Below are 23,912 nucleotides of genomic sequence, written 5' to 3' on the forward strand. Positions count from 1 at the left end.
GACTTCGTGGTTACCTAATTTGGAATGGTTAAAGCATGCTTTTATTATAATACTTATTGTAATAGTTTTAGGAATAATATGTGTATTACTTCAATGTTTTGTTTGGTGCTGTCAAAGACTGATCATAAGGCATAATGATTTTTTTTGTAGTTGCAAAAGAATTTGCAAAAGTTGTTAGAAAAGGGGGAAATGAATAGTGAATGCTGTACCACTTATCTAAAGGATGACGCACCTATGTTTAGTTAAAAGTCAGGAAATGTCCAAGGACCCTTATTGCCACATGACAGATGTACAGACTGCTAAGTCCTTGGGTTGCTTATCTTTAGAAGGGACATTTGGTCTTAGATTTCTGTTATAAATGATCGTGGCAAAGATGAAGACTTTAAACATGGCCGCTAAGGAATAGAATCTGCGCAAAGACAAGTCCTCAAGGACATTGCGCAGGCACGAGATATATAAATGGATTCTCAGAATTGTAATGAATATGTAAACAATTTCCTGGAAAACTAATGAATAAGTATGAGTAGTTTGTATAAGTCCCCTCGGTGTGCATGACTTCGGTGGAGTGATCCCCCATGCACCCAGTGCTGTCGAATAAAGATAACCTCCGCTCACTGGAATATTGGTGACTGATTCTTCAAATCACAATCAAGGTATCTATGAAAAAGCAAAATATTGGATTTGAGACCAAAAATAAAAACCCCAGGATTTTTCCTTACACTCCACTTCTAAAGCAATGATGTTTTGTCTGCCTTAAATACATTTGGAGGTTAGAAGAAAACCACTGATACACAGAAATATCATTACCCAGGTACATTAATGCCAGTCATAGCTCTCCATGCTATCAGTTGGCTGCTACAACCGTACTTTTTGTTAATTCAAGTTTGTTGAGGTTTTTTTTTCCAAGAAGGTTGAGTAATTGCCAATAGCTTTTCCTTGTAAAATCTAAATATTAGACCCTGAAGCTTCAAATAAAACTATATATAAAAATGCTTATATATTTATAAGCATCAAAATGAAATATCAACTATCACAGAATAAGAAGCTGACTCAGACAAATGAGTTTTTCACATATTATCAAAGGTATACCACTATATTCACCCAAATACAATGTTGACTCATTCTTCAAATTCTAGCCATAAGTTTCATTAGTAAGTATATTGATATAATTAGAAATAACTAATGATACAAAACAATAGTCAAACAGTATATTATTACAGCCTAAATTATTCTCATTTTCTTTAAATTTTACTTATTTTTTTATCCTAAATATAGAGCAAATAATATCTCCATGCACCACTAAAATAGGGGAGGGTAATATATAAAAGAATAGTTCAAAGTGGCTTACATGGAAACATAAAATTTTGACCAGCCTAATAACAGAAGTACCTCACACTCTTAGGGTATGTTTCACACACTTTTCCTAGTTAAGAGCACTCTAAAAAAGATTTTTTGAGTGCTAAATGTAACAATTACAGTGAACACAAGATTTTTTTTTAAAAAAACAGACAGACTGTATTGCAGTTGCTATGTCAAATACCAGTGTCTTGCAGACAGTACAACGCTACATAAATGTCATGGCTTAACACTAGCTGGTAATTAAGTACCATGCAGCTGCTCTCTCACTCCTCCCTCATCCAGAGACATGGGGAGAAGAGTTGGAAAGAAATGTAAAACTTGAGGGCTGAGATAAGAACAATTCAACAAATGAAATAAAATAAAAATGAAAACAATAAATGAAAACAATAGTAACAATGATGACAATAACAGTTAGAATGAAAAGGGGGAGGGAAAGAATAAGATCCAGAGGGAAAGGAAGAAAGGATCACGTGGTGCACAATGGAACTGCACACCACCCACTGACTGATGCCCAGCCAGTCCCCCCAAAAATGACCTGCCCGCCCTGGCCAACCCCCCAGGTATGACATCCCATGTATATACCAGGCATGACATCCCATGGTATGGAATACCTCTTTGGCTAGTTTGGGTCAGCTGACCTGGCTGTGTCCCCTCCCAATTCCTTGTGCCCCTCCAGCCTTCTTGCTAACAAGGCCTGAGGGACTGAAAAGTCTCACATCAAAACCCAAACACAGCAGGGTACTAGCTCCTAAGAAGATAATTAACCCCATCCCAGCTGAAACCAGGACAATAAAACAGAATACTCACCAGTTTCCCCATCTTTGAAATCCTGCAGCTTGAAGTACATGTACAGCAAACTGACATATATATACAAAGAAGAACACAAAGAACCTGTATGAACTGTCACTCCTGAAAGAGGGGGGGGGGGGAAATTAAAGCAGCCAGGAAATGTATGACATTATGACATTTTACAAATACTGTAGTACCAATCTAATATTTTTTTTCTGCATTAACTAGAGGAAAAGTGCTTTGATTTATTGATGGTGACTTGAAATACCAGTAATCCTGTGGTTTTGTAGAGTGTTTATTTACAAGAGCTGCTGCTGCTTCTTTAACATAGTATTTTTGGCACTTGCACCTCTAACAGAGGTGAGAATAGCGAGATACTATTCCTTAGTGTTATGTTCAGCACACAGCATGACCTCTTAAGCTGAACATAGAACTTTTGCTACAGTGCATGAAGAACAAAAGTCTGCTCCACTTTCAGACTGAAATTCACAGTGCTGGCAGGTTGGGAAGAAAATATTTTACTTGTAAGAGGAAATAACATATAGTATGGAATTACTGAAACATAATGCAGATCAGAATACTGAAGCATCTGTTGTTTAAAAACAAAATATATAAAATATGTTTGCTGTTTAAATTACTAAAATGTTAGTCTGACAAAACCCTAAAGTGTTAAAAGTCTGTCAAAAACCCCACATATAAACATATGGGCAAAATATTAACAAGGACCTCAACGCATTACTATCAAAACTAATGAGTGCATGATATGCTTCCTACCAAAATTTAAAAGGAAGTAAAAATCAATTAATTCACGGAACCAGATTTTGCCAGTAATAGCTCTTTCTGCAGAAGGGAATTTGTTCATTTCTATTTATTCAACAAGTTCAGTTCAATAACTATTTCGTTTTCAGCTGAAGAAATGACTGAAAGTTGAATATGCAAGTAGTAGTTTTCCTTTCCCAAACAATATTCATTAAGAAACACTAAGGATTTACTACATCTAAAACCCTGAAAGATAACATCACACTGAACTCCACCAAATACGTAATAATAATTTAATATAAAACAACACTACTAAGAAAGAGTATGTAAGATTTATAATTAGTTAATGAAAGCTACCATTTTAAAATACTGGCAATTCTCTGTATTTTTAATTTATCTAAATTTGTACCCACATTGTAACCCAAGCCATGAACAAAAGTTAGACTAGTAAATGAAAAATACCCTTCTCATTTTTTAGCTTTAAGGATATAAGAATTTAGTGTATGAGCACATGCAAGTTAAACTATATGATTCCCCAAGAATGTGTGGGTACAGCAATATCTCCTTGGCTAGCAAGAAGAAACATCTCATTTAGCCTAAAGGTTACACTCAACTATATTTTATGGCGATCAATCTTTCTCTACAAAAATTAGTGCATTTAAACTGAGAACACCCTGATTCATTTCAATGTAAAAAATAATTCCCATGAAATACTGTAAGAGTACAGGAATTCAGAATCTTGACACGCTGATTTTCACAAAAAAACACAACTTAACTTTTGCATGCAAACTAACCATTCTATTTTTAAAGACTAAGATACCACACCTCAAACTTCTGAGGTCTTCAAAATCCAGATTGCTATATGCTAGGAAAAATACTGGAGTTAGATTACTATATACCTGGTCTACTCATTCTTAAGAATCTCAGTCTACTTCAATTACAAACACTGCAGGTCACTTAACAATTTAACAAGATTTTTTTAAGTGTAGAGTTTTATGAAGTTCATTAAGGAAGTCAAAACCTGAAGGCACCCTTAACTATTAACCTGCTTGTGAAGGGATAGAAATTTATTGAAAATTTTCCTTAAATCTGTTATCAGCCCAATACAGTTAAATATTTCTTACAACTATTATGTCAATTGTAGAAGCTATAAATAGAATAGAATAGAATAGTTCAGTTGGAAGGTACCTATAACGATCATCTAGTCCAACTGCCTCACTAATTCAGGGCTGACCAAACATTGGGCACGTTGTTGTTAAGGGCATTATCCAAATGCCTCTTAAACACTGACAGGCATGGAGCATTGACCACCTCTCCAGGAAGCCTGTTCCAGTGTTTGACAACCCTCTTGGTAAAGAAATGCTTCCTAATGTCAACTCTGAACCTCCCCTGATGCAGCTTTGAACCATTCCCACACATCCTGTCACTGGATACCTGGGAGAAGAGATCAGCACCTCCCTCTCCACTTCCCCTCCTCAGGAAGCTGCAGAGAGCAATGAGGTCACCCCTCAGCCTCCTTTGCTCCAAATTAGACAACCCCAGAGTCCTTAACCGCTCCTCATAGGACATTCCTTCCAGCCCTTTCACCAGCTTTGTTGCCCTCCTCTGGATGCATTCAAGGACCTTCACATCCTTCTTAAATTGTCGGGCCCAGAACTGCACACATTACTCAAGGTGAGGCCGCACCAATGCTGAATACAGTGGGCTAATCACCTCTCTTGACCAGCTGGTTATACTGTGTTTGATGCACCCCAGGATGCAGTTTGGCCTCTTGGCTGCCAGGCCACACTGCTGACTCATATTGAGCCTGCTGTCAACCAGCACTGCCAGATCCTTTCCTGCAGGGCTGCTCTCCAGCCACTCCTCTCCCACTTTATACTTGTGCCCGGTGTTACTCTGTCCCAGGTGCAGAATCTGGCATTTCGACTTGTTACATTTCATGCCACTGATGATTGCCCAGTGCTCCAGCCATCTAGATCCCTCTCCAATGCCTCTTGTCCCTCGAGAGAGTCAACAGCATCTCCCAGCTTCGTATCATCAGCAAACTTGCTAATGATGCATTCAGGTCCTGCATCCAGATCACTGATAAATATATTGAACGTAACTGGCCCTGGAACTGAAGGGGGCCAGATGATGTCTGGGAAGCTGAAATCTCCCATAAGGACAAGGGCTACTAATCCAGATATTTCTCCTAATTCCCTATAGAATAACTCATCAGTGCTATCATCCTGGCTGGTTGATCAGTAGTAGATACCCACTACGACATCTTTGTTTACCATCCTCCTAATCCTCACCCAGAGGCTCTCAACCACATCATCACTAACTGTAAAGGCTGTACAATCAAACCTCTCCCTTACAGTGCAACTCCTCCACCTCGTCTGCCCTGCCTATCCCTCCTGAACAGCCTTCCATCCCAGCACTCCAGTCCTGGGAGTCATTCCACCAAGTCTTGCTAATACCAATGATATTATAGCTCTTGGAACAGATCAATGCTTTCAGTTAATCCAGCTTGTTTCTCATATTGTGTGCACTCATGCAAAAGCATTTCAGATGTGCTTTTGAACCATCCATGCTCCCAGGAGCAAATATTTTAAAAATATTTTAAAGGACATTCTATGATACTCCTAATTGTTGCCATCGACATTTCAGATACAGCAACTGAATTATTGGCAAACATTCTACTTGTTTCTAATGAAATTGTGTTAAAGGATTATCATAATGATAAACAAGCAAATTCTGGAATGTTAATGCATTTCAGTAAGTAGTATGTTTTTAAATATATTAAGTCAAGCTGAAGTTCTTACCTGAAAGCTCCATAAAGTGGTCTGTACCAGCAGACAAAAGAACAAGGGGTAAAAAGCAAGAACCAGAGGATACTCAATCCAAAATCAACCCCTCGTGTAGCATCAATGTAAAACCAGGCCAAACATCCAAAGATATTAAGAAATAGTGTAACTGTATTGACTGTAAAAGCAAAAAAGTATTAATTAAATTATGTTCATATTAATACATTATTACAACTGCTAAAGTAATACTCAAACTGTGCATGTTTTAAAAAAACCATAAGCATGCTGACAATAAATCGATATCCTCTCTCAGCCATAAGCTGATTTTTATAGTTTTCTAACTTTCAGGTTAAAGCCAGTATTCACAAGTGAAAGTACTGAACATGAAAATTCAAGTAGTATCAGATGTATATCAAAGAAAAAAAAAGTTCATAAAAATGAAATATTTTCAAACTTAAAATTATGAAAAAAAGAGGTTTCTACAGCTGCAATAACTGATACTTCTTCTACAGCAATTACTGCATACAGATATTTGCACTTTTTTAACATGCTGGTTATTTATTTTCTCTTACAATCAGACAAGTAAATGAGTGCAGGACTGTCAGCCTTAATATTACAATACAAAACTACTAGATTTTATTATTATTTTTTTAGAGAAAAGCTTATAATTTCTAGAAAATAAATAATAAATTTAGCACTGTAAACATTCTAATTTCAAAGGAAATTTTTCCCCAAAATATCTTTTAATGAAAAGCTGTCTTACATGTAATAAAGCAAAAAATCATACTTCGTAAAAGTGTTTCTCAGTAAAACAAGATCTGCAAGAAGCTGTTATACATCCTTTAATACATACTGCATATTCAAATATTTACTGTAACATTGGTCTTAAACATCTGCCTTATTGGTGCTCAGTTCTTAGCTCAATACTGACATTTTCTCATTGGCAGACCTTGTTACAGGTTAACTACTGAATTTCTACTAAAGAAAATGCATTGGCATTACAATTTCAGTTTATTTCAAATACATTTAGTCCTTGGAACAGAAAAAGATACAGCAGTAGTAAGAAACATTGCAGCTACCACTTTCATGCTATCTGGCACAGACGTTAGCTCTGCCAGACTTAAAAGATGAACATGAATTTATGTCTTTATTCAGCAATAACCAGTGATTCAGGAGAGATTTTGCTATCTCAGAGGACAGTTTCTAACCTTGTCAACCAGGATACAGTATGTATAGCTGAAAGTGCACAAGCAACTCCTTGCAGCAACGATTTTTTATTTAAGTCTAGAGAAACATTCTCATCATTCTACTGGAAGGTAAAGGCAAACAGAAGAATCATAGAATCACAGAATGGTATGGGTTGGAAGAGACCTTTAAAGGTCATTTAGTCCATCCCCCCTGCAATTAGCAGGGACATCTTCAACTAGATCAGGTTGTTCAGAGCCCTGTCCAACCTGACCTTGAATGTTTCCAGAGATGGGGCATCTACAACCTCTCTGGGAAACCTGTTCCGTTGTTTCACCACCCTCACTGTAAAAAATGTCTTCCTTACATGTAGTCTGAATTGATCCTCTTTTATTTTACAACCCTTACCCCTTGTTCTATCACTACAGTCCCTACTAAAAAGTCTGTCTCCATCTTTCTTATAAACCCCCTTAAAGTATTGAAAGGCTGCAATAAGGTCTCCCTGGAGCTTCTCTTCTCCAGGCTGAACAGCCCCAACTCTCTCAGATTTTCCTCATAGGAGAGGTGTTCCAGCCCTCTGATCATTTTGTGGCCCTCCTCTGGACCCGCTCCAACAGGTCCATGTCTGTCTTGTACTGAGGACTCCAGAACTGAATGCAGTACTCCAGGTGGGGTCTCACCAGAGTGGAGTAGAGGGGAAGAATCACCTCCCTCGACCTGCTGGCCATGCTTCTTTTGATGCAGCCCAGCATACGGTTGGCTTTCTGAGCTGTGAGCAGACAGTGCTGGCTCATGTCCAGCTTTTCATCCACCAATACCCCCAAGTCCTTCTCTGCAGGGTTGCTCTCAATCCCTTTGTTCCCCAGCTTATATTGATACTGGGGGTTGCCCCAACCCAGGTGCAGGACCTTGCACTTGGCCTTGTCGAAGCTCATGAGGTTCACGTGGGCCCACTCCTTGAGCTTGTCCAGGTCCCTTTGAATGGCATCCTGTCTCTCAGGCATGTCAACTGCACCATTCAGCTTGGTGTCATCTGCAAATTTGCTGAGGGTGCACTCGATCCCACGATGTCACTGATGAAGACATTAAACAGTACTGGTCCAAATACAGACCCCTGAGGGACACCATTTGTTACTGATCTCCATCTAGACATTGAGCTTTTGACCACTACCCTCTGGATGCGACTATCCAACTAATTTGTCATCCACCAAATAGTCCATCCATCAAATACATATCGCTCCAATTTAGAGAGAAGGATGTTGTGGGGGACCATGTCAAAGGCCTTACAGGAGTCCAGAGAGGTGACATCCATAGCTCTTCCCTTGTCCACTGATGTAGTCACTCCATCGTAGAAGGCCACTAGGTTGGTCAGGCAATATTTGTCCTTGGTGAAGTCATGCTGGCTGTCTCAAATCACCTCCCTGTCCTCCATGTGCCTTAGCATAGATTTTAGGAGGATCTGTTCCATGATCTTCCCAGGCACAGAGGAGAGGCCGACAGCTCAGTAGTTCCCAGGGTCCTCCTTTCTACGCCTTTTAAAAATGGGTGCAATGTCTCCCTTTTTCTAGTTGCTGGGGTCTTCACTTGACTGCCATGACTTTTTCAAATATCATGGAGAGTGGCTTGGCATCTACATTAGCCAGTTCCCTCAGGACTCTGGGATGCATCTCGTCAGGTCCCATAGACTTATGTATGTTCAGGTTTCTCAGGTGGTCTCAAACGTGATCTTCTCTTACAGTGGGAGGGACCTTGTTCCCCCAGTCCCTGCCTTGAGGTCCATCCACTTGAGAGGTGTGGCTTAAATAAGCCCTAAATCAACTTAGTGGAAAAAAATCTTAAAGCAAAAAGGCCCCATTAATGCATAAAGGGCTGAAGGAACTCGAAACACATTTCCCACAGACAATTCATATTTTCCTCCAAGACTCACCAGAAAAAAATGTACTTTTAAACAAAGAGCATTTAATGCATCTACATATCTTAGCACTGTTCTAAGAGGTTAGGAAAGCAACTCATTTCCGAATTTGTATGCCTCATAAAGCACAACAAAGGTTACAAATCCAAATACCTACCTTTCTTTGATGAATATGAGAAAGCTTACTAAGGGGTATTCTTTCTTTTTCTAGTCAATATTGGAAAACAGGGAGACCCCCCTAGATTACTAGAAAAGTCCACATTCTGGTGGAGTTTGAACTTTCTAAAATTATTACTTCTTTTTTTTTTTTTTTTGGTAATTGCAGTTACGATAACAGGACAAGTTTTAAAAGAACACCATCACTGCAGAAGAGGGTTGAAACAATGTCACAGCCACTACTGACACTTATTGCACAGTAAAACTGGTAACATAGGGGTCTACTTCACTACTGTCATGTAGAATCTCAGCTGTAAAAACTGAGTATCAGGCAAGCTACAGATGAAGACACAAGATTTTGCTGACAGTTCTCCCTTCACTCCACTTGCCCTTCTCTCTGCCTGCTTTAAGCTACAGAGAGATATTTGTTCTTTGAGATAATGCTTTCACTAAGTGACGTAAATAACCTTTGCTGTTGTATGAACACACAGGTGTTTTCATGTTCAGGGTAATGTTTTCAAGTACCTTCAACCTACTTGCCTCTTCAAATTCAACCCTGATACAAGTTATTAGAAGATAATGACCACCTGAGAGTTGAAATGACCTAAGGCTTTGGCAAAAGTCTGCATCATGCAATGTCTAGATGACATTTATGAGTGACTAGTCCCACCTTCTACAGTGGATTTACTTGCTTATTTAAAGATTAATGACCCAACAATGAATACAGAAAGCTGTGAATTACGATTAAGTGGAATTCACTTGATTCAACGCTGACTGCTCATTTTATGTTTTTCAATTACATTGTTCAATCACAGTAATAAGACTACCAGATTAACAAATAAAATTATGCAGATTTGCTAACTAAATCTGGAGCATTGAAAAAATACAGAAGAGTTCTGAAATTCATATCCCCTTAGTATGCTAAAAATATATTAATGGCATCAAAGCACCTAAATCTTTGGAATTTCATCACTCGGTATTTATTAGGCTCTCACCACACTGGACAAGGCAGAAGAAACAAATGTTGTGGCATTTGTACATTTGGTGCATCCAGCATTTCTCTAGTCAAAGCATAGCACCTGAATGAGGGCAAAATTAACCCCACAAAGACTGTAGAGCACTTTTGGTATACAAAGGATAGTTGTAACATGGACTGATTCTTTATCTAATTTACTTTATACTATTTTTCTTTAAATAGACTAAAATGATATTGTTTCCACTATAGACTAAAACTATGCTAAACTATATACAACTATGTCTATTATAAAGCAAATTGATATTACACTTCTTAAACTCACAAGTCTATTGACACTGATTGTGAATTATATTTCTTAATATATAAGCTGATTTTAAAAACAGTAAAATTATTTCTAAGGTAATAAATGGTCAAAGATCATTTTACAGCAACAGGGATATTTAAAAAAGAAAACTGCAATATACTATAACAAACTGCCTTAGGGTAATCCTCTCCCTTTTTTTCTATGGAAGTTTCTATGAAATAATCCAATACTTTTAAGATTGAAGCTAACAAAAATATTTCACTTCAACATTTGATTTCTGGATTTAAAACAATTTCTCATTACAGATGTTGCAAAAGCCAAAGTAGCAGGTATGTTTGAATAGGCACTTTTTCTTTTCTTTTAAAAAATACTTACACATCCATAAATAGTACATAATCTTTACTGTCTTCTGGAATTCTACAGGAATGTCTACAGAAAAGTCCTGGTAGAAACATGGACCCACTGGAAAATTCTCAGGAAGAGGTGGCCAGTTATTTTTTCTATCTGTAAAACAGGAAAAAGAAAAAAAAAGAAAAAACAGCACTTTATAATACAGTTTAAATCCCTGTATACTAGAAAGAGATACACATTTGGACTTGTTCAAATTGTTTTATGCACAAGTTTCACGAGTGTATGAATAACTTGAGCTACCAAACCCCAAGAGTTTTATTAGCAATCCTCACACAATACTGAAAATAAACTTCAGAAATAAAAGACAATGAAGTGCAGACAGATGAAATTACAATATTTTATCTATGTGAAAGATTAAGCAGGCATCTGACAGTTCCTATAAAGTAATGAGAAAAGATAATTCTTCACAAAATTTCTCAGAGTTCCCTGACTTATAAATGCACATTTCCCTAAGTCCTACCACACTCTCATATTTTGTGGAACAGAGGGGACTGAAAAACATTCTCCATTCTTACAGTCTTGATATTTCTAACACCTGGATATCTCTAACACTTAGAACTAGTTCCCAATACAGTTTACAGCCAAAGCTTTACCTAAAATCCCATAAGCCTGAAGAAAGGCAGCTATTTAAATGATCTAAACTACTTTTTTGTTACAAGAAGCCCTACGGCACCAATATATTTTGATACAGTTGTGTGACAGAGTGAGGACATCACAAAAGACAACACAATATCAGACACTTGGATTTCCTGTATGCTGATCTGCTCACAGACTAGAGTATACATTCTGCTGAACACAAGTCATACCAAGCATAGACTCAGAGATTCAACTGAGAGAACTGCAACAAACCTTTACCGTAACATTTCAAATTCTGGATGTAAGAGATACATTAATCACCATATTCCAAAAGTGGAGCTGAACTAGTGACTAACCTAAAGGCACCTTTATTTGAAACTATGATGAGGTTTTGCTTGCAGTTTTTATCTTTAACCATATCTTTACTAGCAGTTCATCTGGTAAAAACAGAAAACTTGCAAAACTTACACACTTGCATTATTTCTTATTTCTTTCCCCACTCAGACAAGATGAAGTTGACAGTTCTGTCCAAACAGGTCCAAAGCACTAAGTATCTGTTAAATTTCCTGCCTCTTCCACTGAACATTTTTTATCAAGCCTTTTAGAGTAGGGGATTTACAGAGGGAGCATACAGAAGGTAATCAAGTAATATTCCCATCCATATTAAAAACTTCTTTGGGATTTCTTATATGAAAAATATTTTATAATAATTCAGATCATTCTGTAGTATATGGTTATTTCTTTCAGGACAGACAGTGTCAAGATAGAGTCACAGAAAAAATCAGATATCTGATGATAGTTCAAGTTCTTACTTAAGAATTTTATTTGATGTGCTTTCCCACCCCTGTGGCACAGGTTTCAAAATTTTCAACTAAGACTGAAAGACAGCTTGGTGAGATTGTTTGAGATCAAAAACCAAGTGGCCTTTTTCTAAATACACTTTGGATACTCATATTCCAAGATTGTATCTTGATAAGCAAAGAGCTAGCTCAGTTATTTCATTCAATGCAACAAATTACCATCTCAAGGCCTATTAACATAACTTTAATGGCATGCCTACATTATGAATGCAGACACCCCCGAACTAGCTTCATGCAAGCCCAGAAATGGATTTTCAGGCATGCCCAAATGAACTAGCTGAAATAGGAAGCAGCACACTTTAATAAGCTAAAGTGCAATACTGCACAGGACCTGAGCAGAGAAGACCAAAGGCATTGAGCTGAGCAGACCTACTAGCTTGAAAATTTGTAGCCAATTGCATATGAAAACAGTGTCCTAGATGTGCATCCAGCATCTTAAATCAAATGCAAATAGCTAGAGTACTGTTGCAAAAGACCTTGCCCTCCAATCAAAAAATCTCTACAGTGTTTCCAAGAGTGTGCAAAAGAAAAAAAATCAGAAGGAAAAGAATATTGTTCTCCTCAGTAACAACATACAATTTCTGGTTTGCAGCATCTTTTATGCAATCATTTGGCAAAATTCCAATATCCTCTTTAAAGCTTTAAGAGCTCTCTCTATACAGCCTTCCTAAAGAATCCTTTAGATTCTTCACGGACTCTTCAAGCACTTTGATGTGAACAACTGCAACCTAATAACACAGTCCATATCCATTTTAGAAATATCCTGAAGCATACACGGGGTATCAGAGTTATGTTCTACAATACAGATGAACAAAACTGTCCCTGAAGCCTGGAAGAGTCAAGTCATCAATCCAGACCATAACATAAGTTAGTGAAATTAGATGAAGAGCAATATATGGAGAAGGAATTGAAATAAAAATGAAAAAAAAAATCATTATCTGGGAGAAGAGGTACAGAGATTAATAAAGAGACTGAAAAGAATAAATACTGAGAAAATAAAAATGCTTTAATGTAGGGACAATATCACCGTGATTCTTTTCCTTAGAAGAAAAATAGCAATTCCCCATTCCCAGCTTCTAGCATATGACTGGCATAAATTTCCCTGAGAATTTGAATTACTAAATGATTATGCAATCTGGAATTGTACCACAGGAGCAAAAAAACCAGCACATGAAAAAACAAGAGTCAGAATTCTAGATACAAGTGAAAAGATGACACAAAGTCAACCTTGCATACAGTGTTTTGGGTTTTTAGTTTTGTTTTCTGTTTTTTTTCTAACTTCAGTCTTAAGTTTTTCCTTTTGAAAAGGAATATTCCCATAGATCTATTTCTAGAAAAGTATCTTCAGTTAAGAGGCTGTAAATCTTCTCATTTGTGAAACTGCAGTACAAAAACTGATGGTTTCACATAGCACACTTACAGTTTGTCTCAAAATGACATAAGGATCTTGACTGTTGGTTCCAGTGTCATATGAAAAAACAAATAAAAGATTAATAATAGAATAAATCCTTCTGCTATTTGCATAGAATATTGTGTCTGTAACATACCAAAAGATAAGAAAATATTTCAAAATAGGAAAGTTCTCCCACAGCTATAAATGCTGACAGAAGAGAGACCAAAGAGATGTTCCTTGTGAAGTTACTTTTACTTCTTCTCAAACTGCTTACTTGGATATTAGCCTTAAATAAAAATAGCTGATAGCAGAGAGCAACATGTAACATATGACTGTTGTGACTTAACCCCAGCCAGCAACTAAGTACCATGCAGTCAATCAACCACTCCCGCCCACCCCGACCCCAATGGGATGGGGAAGAGAATCAGGAAAAAGGTAAAACCCATGGGTTCTGATAAGAACAGTTTAATAATTGAAATAAATTAAAAATAATAATAGTAACAACAACAACAATAATTGCAATAAGAGGAGAGGGAGAGAAAAGAATAAAACCCAAGGGGGAAAAAAAGTCATGCACAATACAATTACTCACCATGTGCTAACCAATGCCCAGCCAGTCCCCAAGCGTTGATCAGTGGCCCCCAGCCAACTCCCCCTGGTTTATATACCAAGCATGACATTCTATGGTATGGAATATCCCTTTGGCTAGTTTGGGTCACCTGTCCTGGCTGTGTCCCCTCCCAATTTCTTGTGCACCTGCTCGCTGGCAGGCCATGGGAAACTTGAAAAGTCCTTGACTTAGGGTAAGGACTACTTAGCAACAACTAAAACATCAGTGTGTTATCAACATTATTCTCATACTAAATCTAAAACACAGCACTGTACCAGCTACTAGGAAGAAAATTAACTCCATCCCAGCCGAAATCAGGACAGTAGCCACCCCATATTCCATACCATTTCCATCATGCCCAGGTCCATCCCACACATCCCTGTTAACCACCATCACATTTCCAGTAACACGATATGTTCATATATACACACACAGAGATATCATTCCCTTAGTCTATGAGCCATCCCTCTAAAATGTCCATTCAGTTTGTTTAGTCCATGACTTTGGGCTCCATATATCGTAACAGTCCTTCAGGGCAGGAAAGATGGTGTGTGGTGTTGGACTGTTGCAGGTTGAAGCTAGTTCTGATTCCATCACCTGCTCTACTTCTCCTGTCTTGCTAAAGTTCAATCTTAATTAATGTAACTTCATTAATGTCCCTCGGGAGTCAGGTTCAGATCGCCAAATCCGGAGTGGCTTAGATGGGAGCCGTGAGGTACCCAGTGCGGTGATGGGCATGTAGCCGCCATAGAAGTGATAATATACAGTGTTGTATAGCATTTAACATCAGAATTTAATTCATTGGCTATTCTCCCAAAATCAAATCCCCTTGAGGCATACATCGAACTTCCCCATCTACCTACATTACCCACCAAGTGCATCCAGGTCTTTGAGCAAATGCAATCCCATGGATGGGTTTCCCTTTGCCTGAGGCAGGAACGACCCACACTGTTTTCCCAACATATTTCTAAGGTGCACTACAGGAATTTTAACCCCCTCTACAGTACATAAAAGCTTTGACTGGCCAGGGCCAGCTCGATTGGCAGATCCCCTAGCACTGCCTAACTAGGTGACTTTTGCTAAATGTGCATCTCAATGTTTGAAAGTTGCACCACCCATTGCTCACTGTGGTCTTTAACAGTCCATTACATCATTCGAATTTCCCAGAGTCTGGTGCATGGTAGGGAATGTGATATACCCACTAAATGCCATGATCTTTGGCCCAGGTGTCTATGAGGTTGTTTTGGAAATGAGTCGCATTGTCTGACTCAATTCTTTCTGGGGAACCATGTTGCCATAAACACTGCTTTTAAAGGCCCAGGATAGTGTTCTGGGCAGTGGCATGGTGCTCAGGGTATGTTTCCAGCCATCTGGTGGCTGCTTCCAGCACTGTAAGCACATGGCACTTGTCTTGGCAGGTTTGTGGGAGTGTGATATAGTCAATCTGCCAAGTCTCCCCATATTTATATTTCAGCCAACGTTCTCCATACCAGCGAGGCTTTAACCGCTTGCCTCACTTAATTGCATCACGATTCACATTCATGAATAACCTGTGCGACAGTGTCCATGCTCAAGTCCACCCCTCGATCACGAGCCCATCCATATGTTACATCTCCTCAATGGCCTGAAGTGTCATGGGCCCACCGAGCACCTTTATGTTGCAAATCTATATCTACCTGAGCCACTTCAATTTTGGCTGCCTGATCTACCTGTTGGTTGTTTAGATGTTCTTCAGTGGCCTGACTCCTGGGTACATGAGCATCCATGTGAAGTACCTTAACAACCAGGTCCTCCACCTGGGCAGCAATATCTTGCTATAGTGTGGCAGCCCAGATGGGTTTACCTCTGCTTTGCCAATTACTCTGCTTCCATTGCTGCAACCACACCCACAGGGCATTTGCCACCATCCATCAGTCAGTATAGAGGTAAAGTATTGGCCATTTTTCTCCTTCAGCAATGTCTAAAGCCAGCTTGGATAATGCCAAAATGACTCAATTCACTTTCTCCTTCAGCAGTTTCTGCAACTTGTTGTAGGGGGCTCCATACAGCTCCCACCTCTGATGCTTTCCTACAGTATGGCAGGACCCATCAGTGAACAAGGCATATTGCTTCTCATGTTCTGGCAATTTATTATACAGTAGAGCCTCTTCAGCATGCGTCACCTCCTCCCCTCTAGTGACATTCCAATATCTTTGTCTTCTGGCCAGTCCATGATCACTTCCAAGATTCCTGGATGACTGGGGTTTCCTATTTGAGCACATTGTGTGATCAGTATGACCCACTTGCTCCACGTAGCATCAGTTGCATGATGTGTAGTGGAAACCCTCCCTTTGAACATCCAGCCCAGCACTGGCAACCAGGATGCCAGGAGGAGCTGCGCTTCAGTATCGATTACTTCTGAAGCAGCTCGAACCCCCTTCATAAGCTGCCAGTATCTCTTTTTCAGTTGGAGGATAGTGGGCCTCAGATCTTCTCTATCCCTGACTCCAAAAGCCCAAGGGTCTAGCTTGAGTCTCCCCTCGTGCTTTCTGCCAGAGGCTGCAGGTAGGGCCTTTCTCTCCGGCTGTGGTGTAGAGCACACCTTTCCCTGTCCAGACCGGCCCAAGGGCTACAGCTTGAACTATCTCCTATTTAAATTGTTCAAAGGCTTGTCATTGCTAGGGACCCATCTGAAATCATCCTTCTTCCAGGTCACCTGATAGAGAGGGCTTACAATCATACTGTAGTTTGGAATGTGCATTCTCCAAAAGCCCACAGCACCTATGAAAGCCTGAGTTTCTTTCCTACTAGATGGTGGAGACATAGCTGTTATTTTGTTGATCACATCCATTGGGATCTGATGACATCCATCTTGCCATTTTATTCCCAAAACCTGAATCTCCTGTGCAGGTCCCTTGACCTTACTTTGTTTTATGGCTAACTGGCTTTCAGAAGAATTTGAATTATGTTCTTCCTTTTCTCAAAAACTTCTGCTGTATTGCCCCACACAATGATGTCATCAATGTATTGCAGGTGTTCCAGAGCTCCACCCTGTTCCAGTGCAGCCTGGATCAGACCATGGCAGATGGTAGGGCTGTTTCTACCCCTGGGACAGTCGATTCCAGGTGCATTGGATGCCCCTCCAAGTGAAAGTGAACTGTTGCCTGCACTCTGCTGCCAAAGGGATTCAGAAAAACGCATTAGTGATATCAATGGTGGCATACCACTCAGCTGTCTGACTCCAGTTCATACTGAACTTCTAGCATGTCTGGTACAGCAGCACTCAACACTGGTGTTGCGACTTCATTCAGGCCACAATACTGTCAGTCTCCACTCTCCTTTCACCCCAGACTGTACATACCCATACACCCCAGACTTTCACACTGGCCATATGGGGCTATTAAAGGGTGAGTGGGTCCTGCTGATCACTTCTTGGCTCTCCAGCTGGCGAATCAGCATACAGATGGGAATCGGGGAGTCTTGGTTGGTGCAATATTGCTGCCAGTGCACCGTTTGTGGTAACAATAGGCACCTGTTGTTCTTCAACCTTCAGCAACCCCACAACAGAAAGGTCCTCTGAGAGAACAGGCAAGGTAGACAGCTGCTTCATTTCCTCCACCTCCAAGGCAGCTTTACCAAAAACTCACTAGTACCCTTTTGGGTCCTTAAAATACGCTCTCCTTAGGTAGTGTATGCCAAGGATGCATGGAGCCTCTGGGCCAGTCACAATGGGGTGTTTTTCCCACTCATTCCCAGTCAGGCTTATTTCAGTCTCCAAGACAGTTATCTGTTGGGATTCCCCTGTCACCCCAGAAATACAAATGTGTTCTGCCCCCTTATAGCTTGATGTCATTCGGGTATACTCTGCACCAGTATCTACTAGAGCCTTATACTCCTGTGGGTCTGATGTGCCAGGCCATTGGAACCACACAGTCCAGTAAAGCTGGTTCTCCCTCTCCTCCACCTGGCTGGAAGCAGGGCCCCTCTAGTCTTCGTCATATGATTCACCACCAGGGCAGCAAGCAGTGTGTAGCAGCTGTAGAGCAGAGCAGCCCTGACCACTTCCTTCTTGTGAAAATAGATTAGAATTTATTTCCATAGGATCAGGAATAAGATCAGTCCTTCCACTTTGTGTGGGAAATTGCCCATTGGAGACTGGAACAGGCTTCCTATAAGAACCCCCATTTGTGATTGTGTTTCCTTGCAATTCATGTACCTGTGCCTCTAGGGTCGAGGTATGATTTCCATCTCACTTCCTCATGTCTGTTTTGTGGTCCCACAGCAAAAAACACAGAGTGTACCATGGTGCGTACCTCATATATTCTCTCTTTCAAGCAGAAAAGCACTTACTGTTAATAACTGAGATGTGGGTATGTACAGATGAGGAGTAGTATCTAGCCTCGCCAAGTCACTGGACCAGCTTCTCCACAGCTGAGGAGGGAGGAAAAGATACTGTCTTTGTATTCATGGAGTTGGTGAGCCACTTCATCCACTGTCAGTGTCTCTTCATTGCTCCAGCTCGTTACTGCCAATGAGTTGGTATACAATGATAGTGTGCTCTGTATAAATTTCGACAACACAGAACTGAAGAATCATAGAATGGTTTGGGTTGGAAGGGACCTTAAAGGTCATCTAGTTCCACTCCCCCTGACATGGGCAGGGACATCTTCCACTAGACCAAGTTGCTCAAAGCCCCATCCAACCTGGCCTCAAACACTTCCAGGGATAGGGCATCCACAAGTTCTCTGGGCAACCTGTTCCAGTGTCTCACCACCCTCACAGTAAAGAATTTCTTCCTAGTATCTAATCTAAATCTACCCTCTTTCAGTTTAAAACCACTACCCCTTGGGCCTGTCTCTACAGGCCCTACTAAAAAGTCTGTCCCCATCTTTCCTATAAAGTATTTTCCCTTAAAGTATTGAAAGGACGCAATAAGGTCTCCCCAGAGCCTTCTCTTCTCCAGGCTGAACCACCCAAACTCTCTCAGCCTGTCTTCAATAGGGGAGGTGCTCCAGCCCTCTGATCATCTTTGTGGACCTCCTCTGGACCTGCTCCAAAAGGTCCCTGTCCTTCTTATGTTGGGGTCTCCAGAGCAGGATCCAGTACTGCAGGTGGGGTCTCATGAGAGCTGAGTAGAGGGGCAGAATCAGCTCCCTTGACCTGCTGGCCATATTTCTTTTGATGCAGCCCAGGATACAGTTGGTTTTCTGGGCTTCAAGTGCATGTTGTCAGGTCATGTTGAGCTTCTCGTCCATCAGTGCCCACAATTTGTTCTTACAGCTGCTTTTGATCCATTCTCCACTCAGCCTGTATTTGTGCTTGGGATTGCCCTGACCCATGTGCAGGACCTTGCACTTGGCCTTGTTGAACTTCATGAGTTTCACACAGGCCCACCTCTCAATCCTGTCAAGGTCTACAAATCCAGGTAGATGATGTCAGTTGCTCTTCCCTCATCTGTCAATGCTGCATTCCCATCATAGAAGGCCACCAAATTTATCAGGCATGATTTACCCTTAGTGAAGCCATGTTGGCTGCCACCAATCACCTCCTTATTTTCCATGTGCCTTAGCATAGCTTCCAGGAGGATCTGTTCCATGATCTTACCAAGCACTGAGGTGAGACTGACCACCGTGTAGTTCCCCAGGTCTTCCTTATTTCCCTTTTTAAAATTGGGGGTTACATTTCCCCTTTTCCAGTCCGTGTGAACCACCAGACTGCCATGACTCCTCAAATATGATGCATAGTTGTTGCAGAATGGATGAAAGAGAACGGCCACGGTTCCATAGAAGGACTGTGTGATACAGCTTTTGACATAAGTCTGGAGTGAACCAAGCTAGGCCGCAGCGAGAAATTACCAGACTTGCTAGAAATGGAAAATTACCAGGCTTGCTAAAAAGGGAAGAGAGATAAGGTCATGCTGACCTTGTGCCTAATGTTGTAAATAACTTTGAGGAATTCGCGTAGACAAGAGAAGAAAAAAAAAATATATGTAGTTAGCTATCCGCAGAAACCACAAATAGGAGGACGTATGAAAGTGTAATCCTTTAGAGCTTAGCCAATCAGCAGATGATTTGTAGGCATAATTAACTGGAACTGTATATAAGACATAATTGCGCCGTAATAAATCGAAGCTTGCTCTATCACTCATATTGAGTCGGCTGCTTGCTTCCCCTCGCTCGTCGTAAGTGGCGCCCGAACAAGGGACCCCTAACCTTGTTCTTCACCGGACAGCGAGGACAGAGAAGCACTGGTAGCAGCGACCAGAGAGCAGAAGATCGGCTGATGCTGGCATCGTACCCGATCCGTGCTTGAGCCCAGGATAATTCAAGAAGGGGTTCGCCGTCCGTGAGCTGCTACCCAAGGGAAAAGGCTGCAACAAAGAGGACTTTAACGAGCGCGCAATGGAAAAAGAGGTAGCGCTAGCACTTTTACAACGCTTTTTAGAAAAGCGGGGAGTAGGCCCTTTAAAAGATCTGGCCGGGTTAATTGTATTAGGTAAAGCAAAAGGATATTTTGCAGATCCTGAGCATATGTTTGAAGTAGAAGAATGGCGTAATTATGGGGATTGTTTATGGGATTCAGTAACAGATGATGATAAAGCTGCTAAGAAATTAATGAAACCTTGGAGAGAAGTTATTAATTGTTTAAAAAGATATAACGTTGAAAAACAAATGGCAGCAGCTGCTTCCAGCTGACTCGAACGGTCTGACCCGGCTGCTGGGCGACTTACGGCAGGAGGTGATTATTTTACCCCCCCTGCCTCGGGAATCCCTGTTCCTGTTGTCCGCCGACCCTCAGACCATCCTCCTCCCCCTCCTCCTCCGGAAGAAAAAGCTTGTCCCTCGGCACTACCTCAAGAGGAGGTGCAGGGAGAATCACAAGAAAGTGAAACTGAGGAGGAGACAAGTGACAAAAATGAGGGGGCAGACAATGGGAAGTTAAAAACTGATTCAGCTAATAAAACTTTTAAACTGCCTTGCCTTCACCCGCAGCCACGACTAATTCGAGTCGGTTGGGACAAAATAGTCCGAGAAGCGATGGAACAAAAAGACTTTGATGTCGTAGCTCAAATTAATCAGCAAGCCTATCCAGTAATTTACACTGTTGATAATGCAGGAGTAATGACAGGAGAACATCATACTTTAGACTGGAAAATATTAAATCGGTTACGGAGCACAGTTAATGAGTCAGGTTTACATGGCGAACCTGCAAGGCAAATGTTAAACTATATTTGGAGTAGCGGAATGCTTTGTCCAGAAGACATTAAAAATATAATGAGACTCATTTTGAAACAATCACAACAGTTGTTATGGCAAGCCCATTGGCAGAAACTTTGTGAACTGTCTGTACATATGCCTCGTGCACCGAATGATCGTTTAGCAGGTTTAACAGTAGAACAATTGATGGGAACCGGGCCCTTTGCTTCTGTAGAAATGCAGATGCAATCTGGCCCAGATGTCTTATTAGAGTCTATGAGGCTAGCACGAGAAGCCTTACAAAAAGTCAAAACTACACCGGCTACGCCCTCATATATGTCAGTCAAACAAGGAAGGGATGAATCTTTTGCCTCTTTTGTAGATAGGGTTACAGATGCTATTAATCGTGCAGATATGGCTGACTTTATGAAAGGACCTTTGTTAAGACAATGTGTGCTGGAAAATTGTAACTCTTATACAAAAGGCATTTTAGTTACTCTTCCTCTGGATGCCTCTATTGAAACCATGTTAGAGCGAATGAGCAGAGTTCCTGTAGGACCCCAAGCTCTGTTAGTTGAAGCGCTTAGAGAGGTAGGGAACAATTTAGTTAAGGCTCAGCAGCAAGCATTTGCAGCCCTCGCTCCACTGAAACCTCCGGATGAACATCGAGACAGAATACACCATCGAAGGGACTATATATGTTTTCGTTGTGGACGTTTGGGTCATACGCGCCGGCAATGTCAAGAACGCCAAGTATGGTGCCGAAACTGTCAAATGAATAATCATAATACCGCAGCTTGCCGGCGTTTGGGAAACGGGAAGCGGAGCGCCAGGAGTCGCGGCGCGCCGACCCCAATAGCGGCTCCAGCAACCTGCATGCCAACGACTGTCCCCAACCAGCTCCCCAACCAACAACCAACACCTCCCGCCTTCAACCAGCCACAAATTTACGACCGGCAACCCGAGGGAGCCTCGGATTGGATCTGGCAACAGCAATAGACATTACTCTACTTGATAATCGTCCACAGAAAGTTGCCACAGGAATCAAAGGACCTATAATGATAAACGGACAACTTCATGGAGCTTTGCTGCTGGGTCATTCTTCCAGTGGCCTCAAGGGACTCTTTGTTTTACCAGGACTTATTGATTGTGACTATAAAGGAGAAATTTTTATAATTGTTCAAACAAGTTTTCCACCTATATATATTCCTAAAGGTAGTCGCATTGCTCAATTGATACCACTCCAACACTTAACTCACCAAATGTCTGCAATCTCCAATCACGATCGAGGGACAGATGGTTTTGGATCCACAGGAGGCTTAGCGATGTTGACTGTACCTATGAATCAACAACCACTCGCCCAAATTATTCTTGTACATGGGACTGATAAAAAACACATGACTGCACTTTTGGACACTGGTGCCGATATCACAATCATCGCACGTGGTCAGTGGCCGCCTTATTGGCCACTGCAACACGTCCCTGGAGGAGTTGAAGGAGTAGGGGGAATAGCGCCTGTTCAGCGCAGTCAACAAAGAATACAAATCATCATAGATGGAAAAACAGCGATACTACATGTTACTGTTATGCCCTTACCTAGTGGAGTGAATGCACTCATCGGAAGAGATGTGTTGAATCAATTAGGAGTAATACTTACCACAAATTCACCTTTTTAGGAACGGTCACTGTCAAATGGACTTTCCCGATTCCTTTGAAATGGCTAACGGAAGAGCCTGTTTGGATCGGACAGTGGCCGTTGAAAAAGGAAAGTCTGCAACAAGCACATTTGCTAGTTCAAGACCAGTTAACACAAGGTCATCTTAAACCGTCAACCAGTCCTTGGAATACACCGATATTTGTAATCCAGAAAAAATCAGGGAAATATCGGCTTTTACATGATCTACGAGCAGTGAATCAACAAATGCAAGCAATGGGAGCCTCACAACCGGGTCTTCCTAATCCTGCTATGTTGCCCACCGAATGGCATTTATTAATAATTGACTTAAAAGACTGCTTTTTTACAATTCAGCTACACCCCAATGACACTCAACGATTTGCATTTACATTGCCATCGGTTAACAGAGAGGGACCTGACCAGCGATTTGAATGGACTGTGTTACCACAAGGCATGAAAAATAGCCCTACCCTGTGTCAGCTATTTGTTGATGCTGCTCTCCAACCTATTCGAAAAGCATGGCCTCATGTTATTATTTACCATTATATGGATGATATTCTATTTGCTCAAAAACAGCCTTTCACTGAACAACAGGAGACCTTTTTACAACGACAGTTAGAGACGCAAAATCTCGTCATAGCAACTGAAAAGGTCCAGCGTTCACCCGCATGGAAATATCTTGGCTGGAATATTACTCAGTCACAAGTGAGTCCACAAAAATTAACCATTTGTAAAGATCTGCATACCCTCAATGATGCTCAAAAGTTATTAGGTGACCTCCAATGGCTACGCCCAGTAGCAGGCATCACCAATGATGAACTAGACGTGTTACGACCTTTATTAAAAGGAACAGATCCATCTAATCCTGTTATTGTTTCTAAGGATCAACAAGTTATGATTCAACAACTCAGTGAGCGGGTTGTAGAGCGTGCAGTAGATCGAATTGACCCTAATCTTCCTGTAGACCTCACTGTGTTAAACGGTCC

At 40.9% G+C, this 23,912-nt stretch overlaps 1 protein-coding gene across 1 annotated transcript in view; it reads right to left on the minus strand.

The window, feature by feature from the left end:
- The window catches only part of LOC129783158 (secretory carrier-associated membrane protein 1-like), a gene marked incomplete at its 5' end in the record, with an annotated part of 58,062 nt that overhangs the window by 11,375 nt on the left and 22,775 nt on the right, over positions 1–23,912 (minus strand). Inside the window, 3 exon segments of the mRNA XM_055793008.1 lie at positions 2,167–2,268; positions 5,712–5,871; positions 10,602–10,730. Of these exon segments, the coding sequence (XP_055648983.1) occupies positions 2,167–2,268; positions 5,712–5,871; positions 10,602–10,730 (391 nt within the window).

Source organism: Falco peregrinus, chromosome W (assembly GCF_023634155.1).
Source record: "Falco peregrinus isolate bFalPer1 chromosome W, bFalPer1.pri, whole genome shotgun sequence".
Classification (NCBI taxonomy): Eukaryota; Metazoa; Chordata; class Aves; order Falconiformes; family Falconidae; genus Falco; species Falco peregrinus.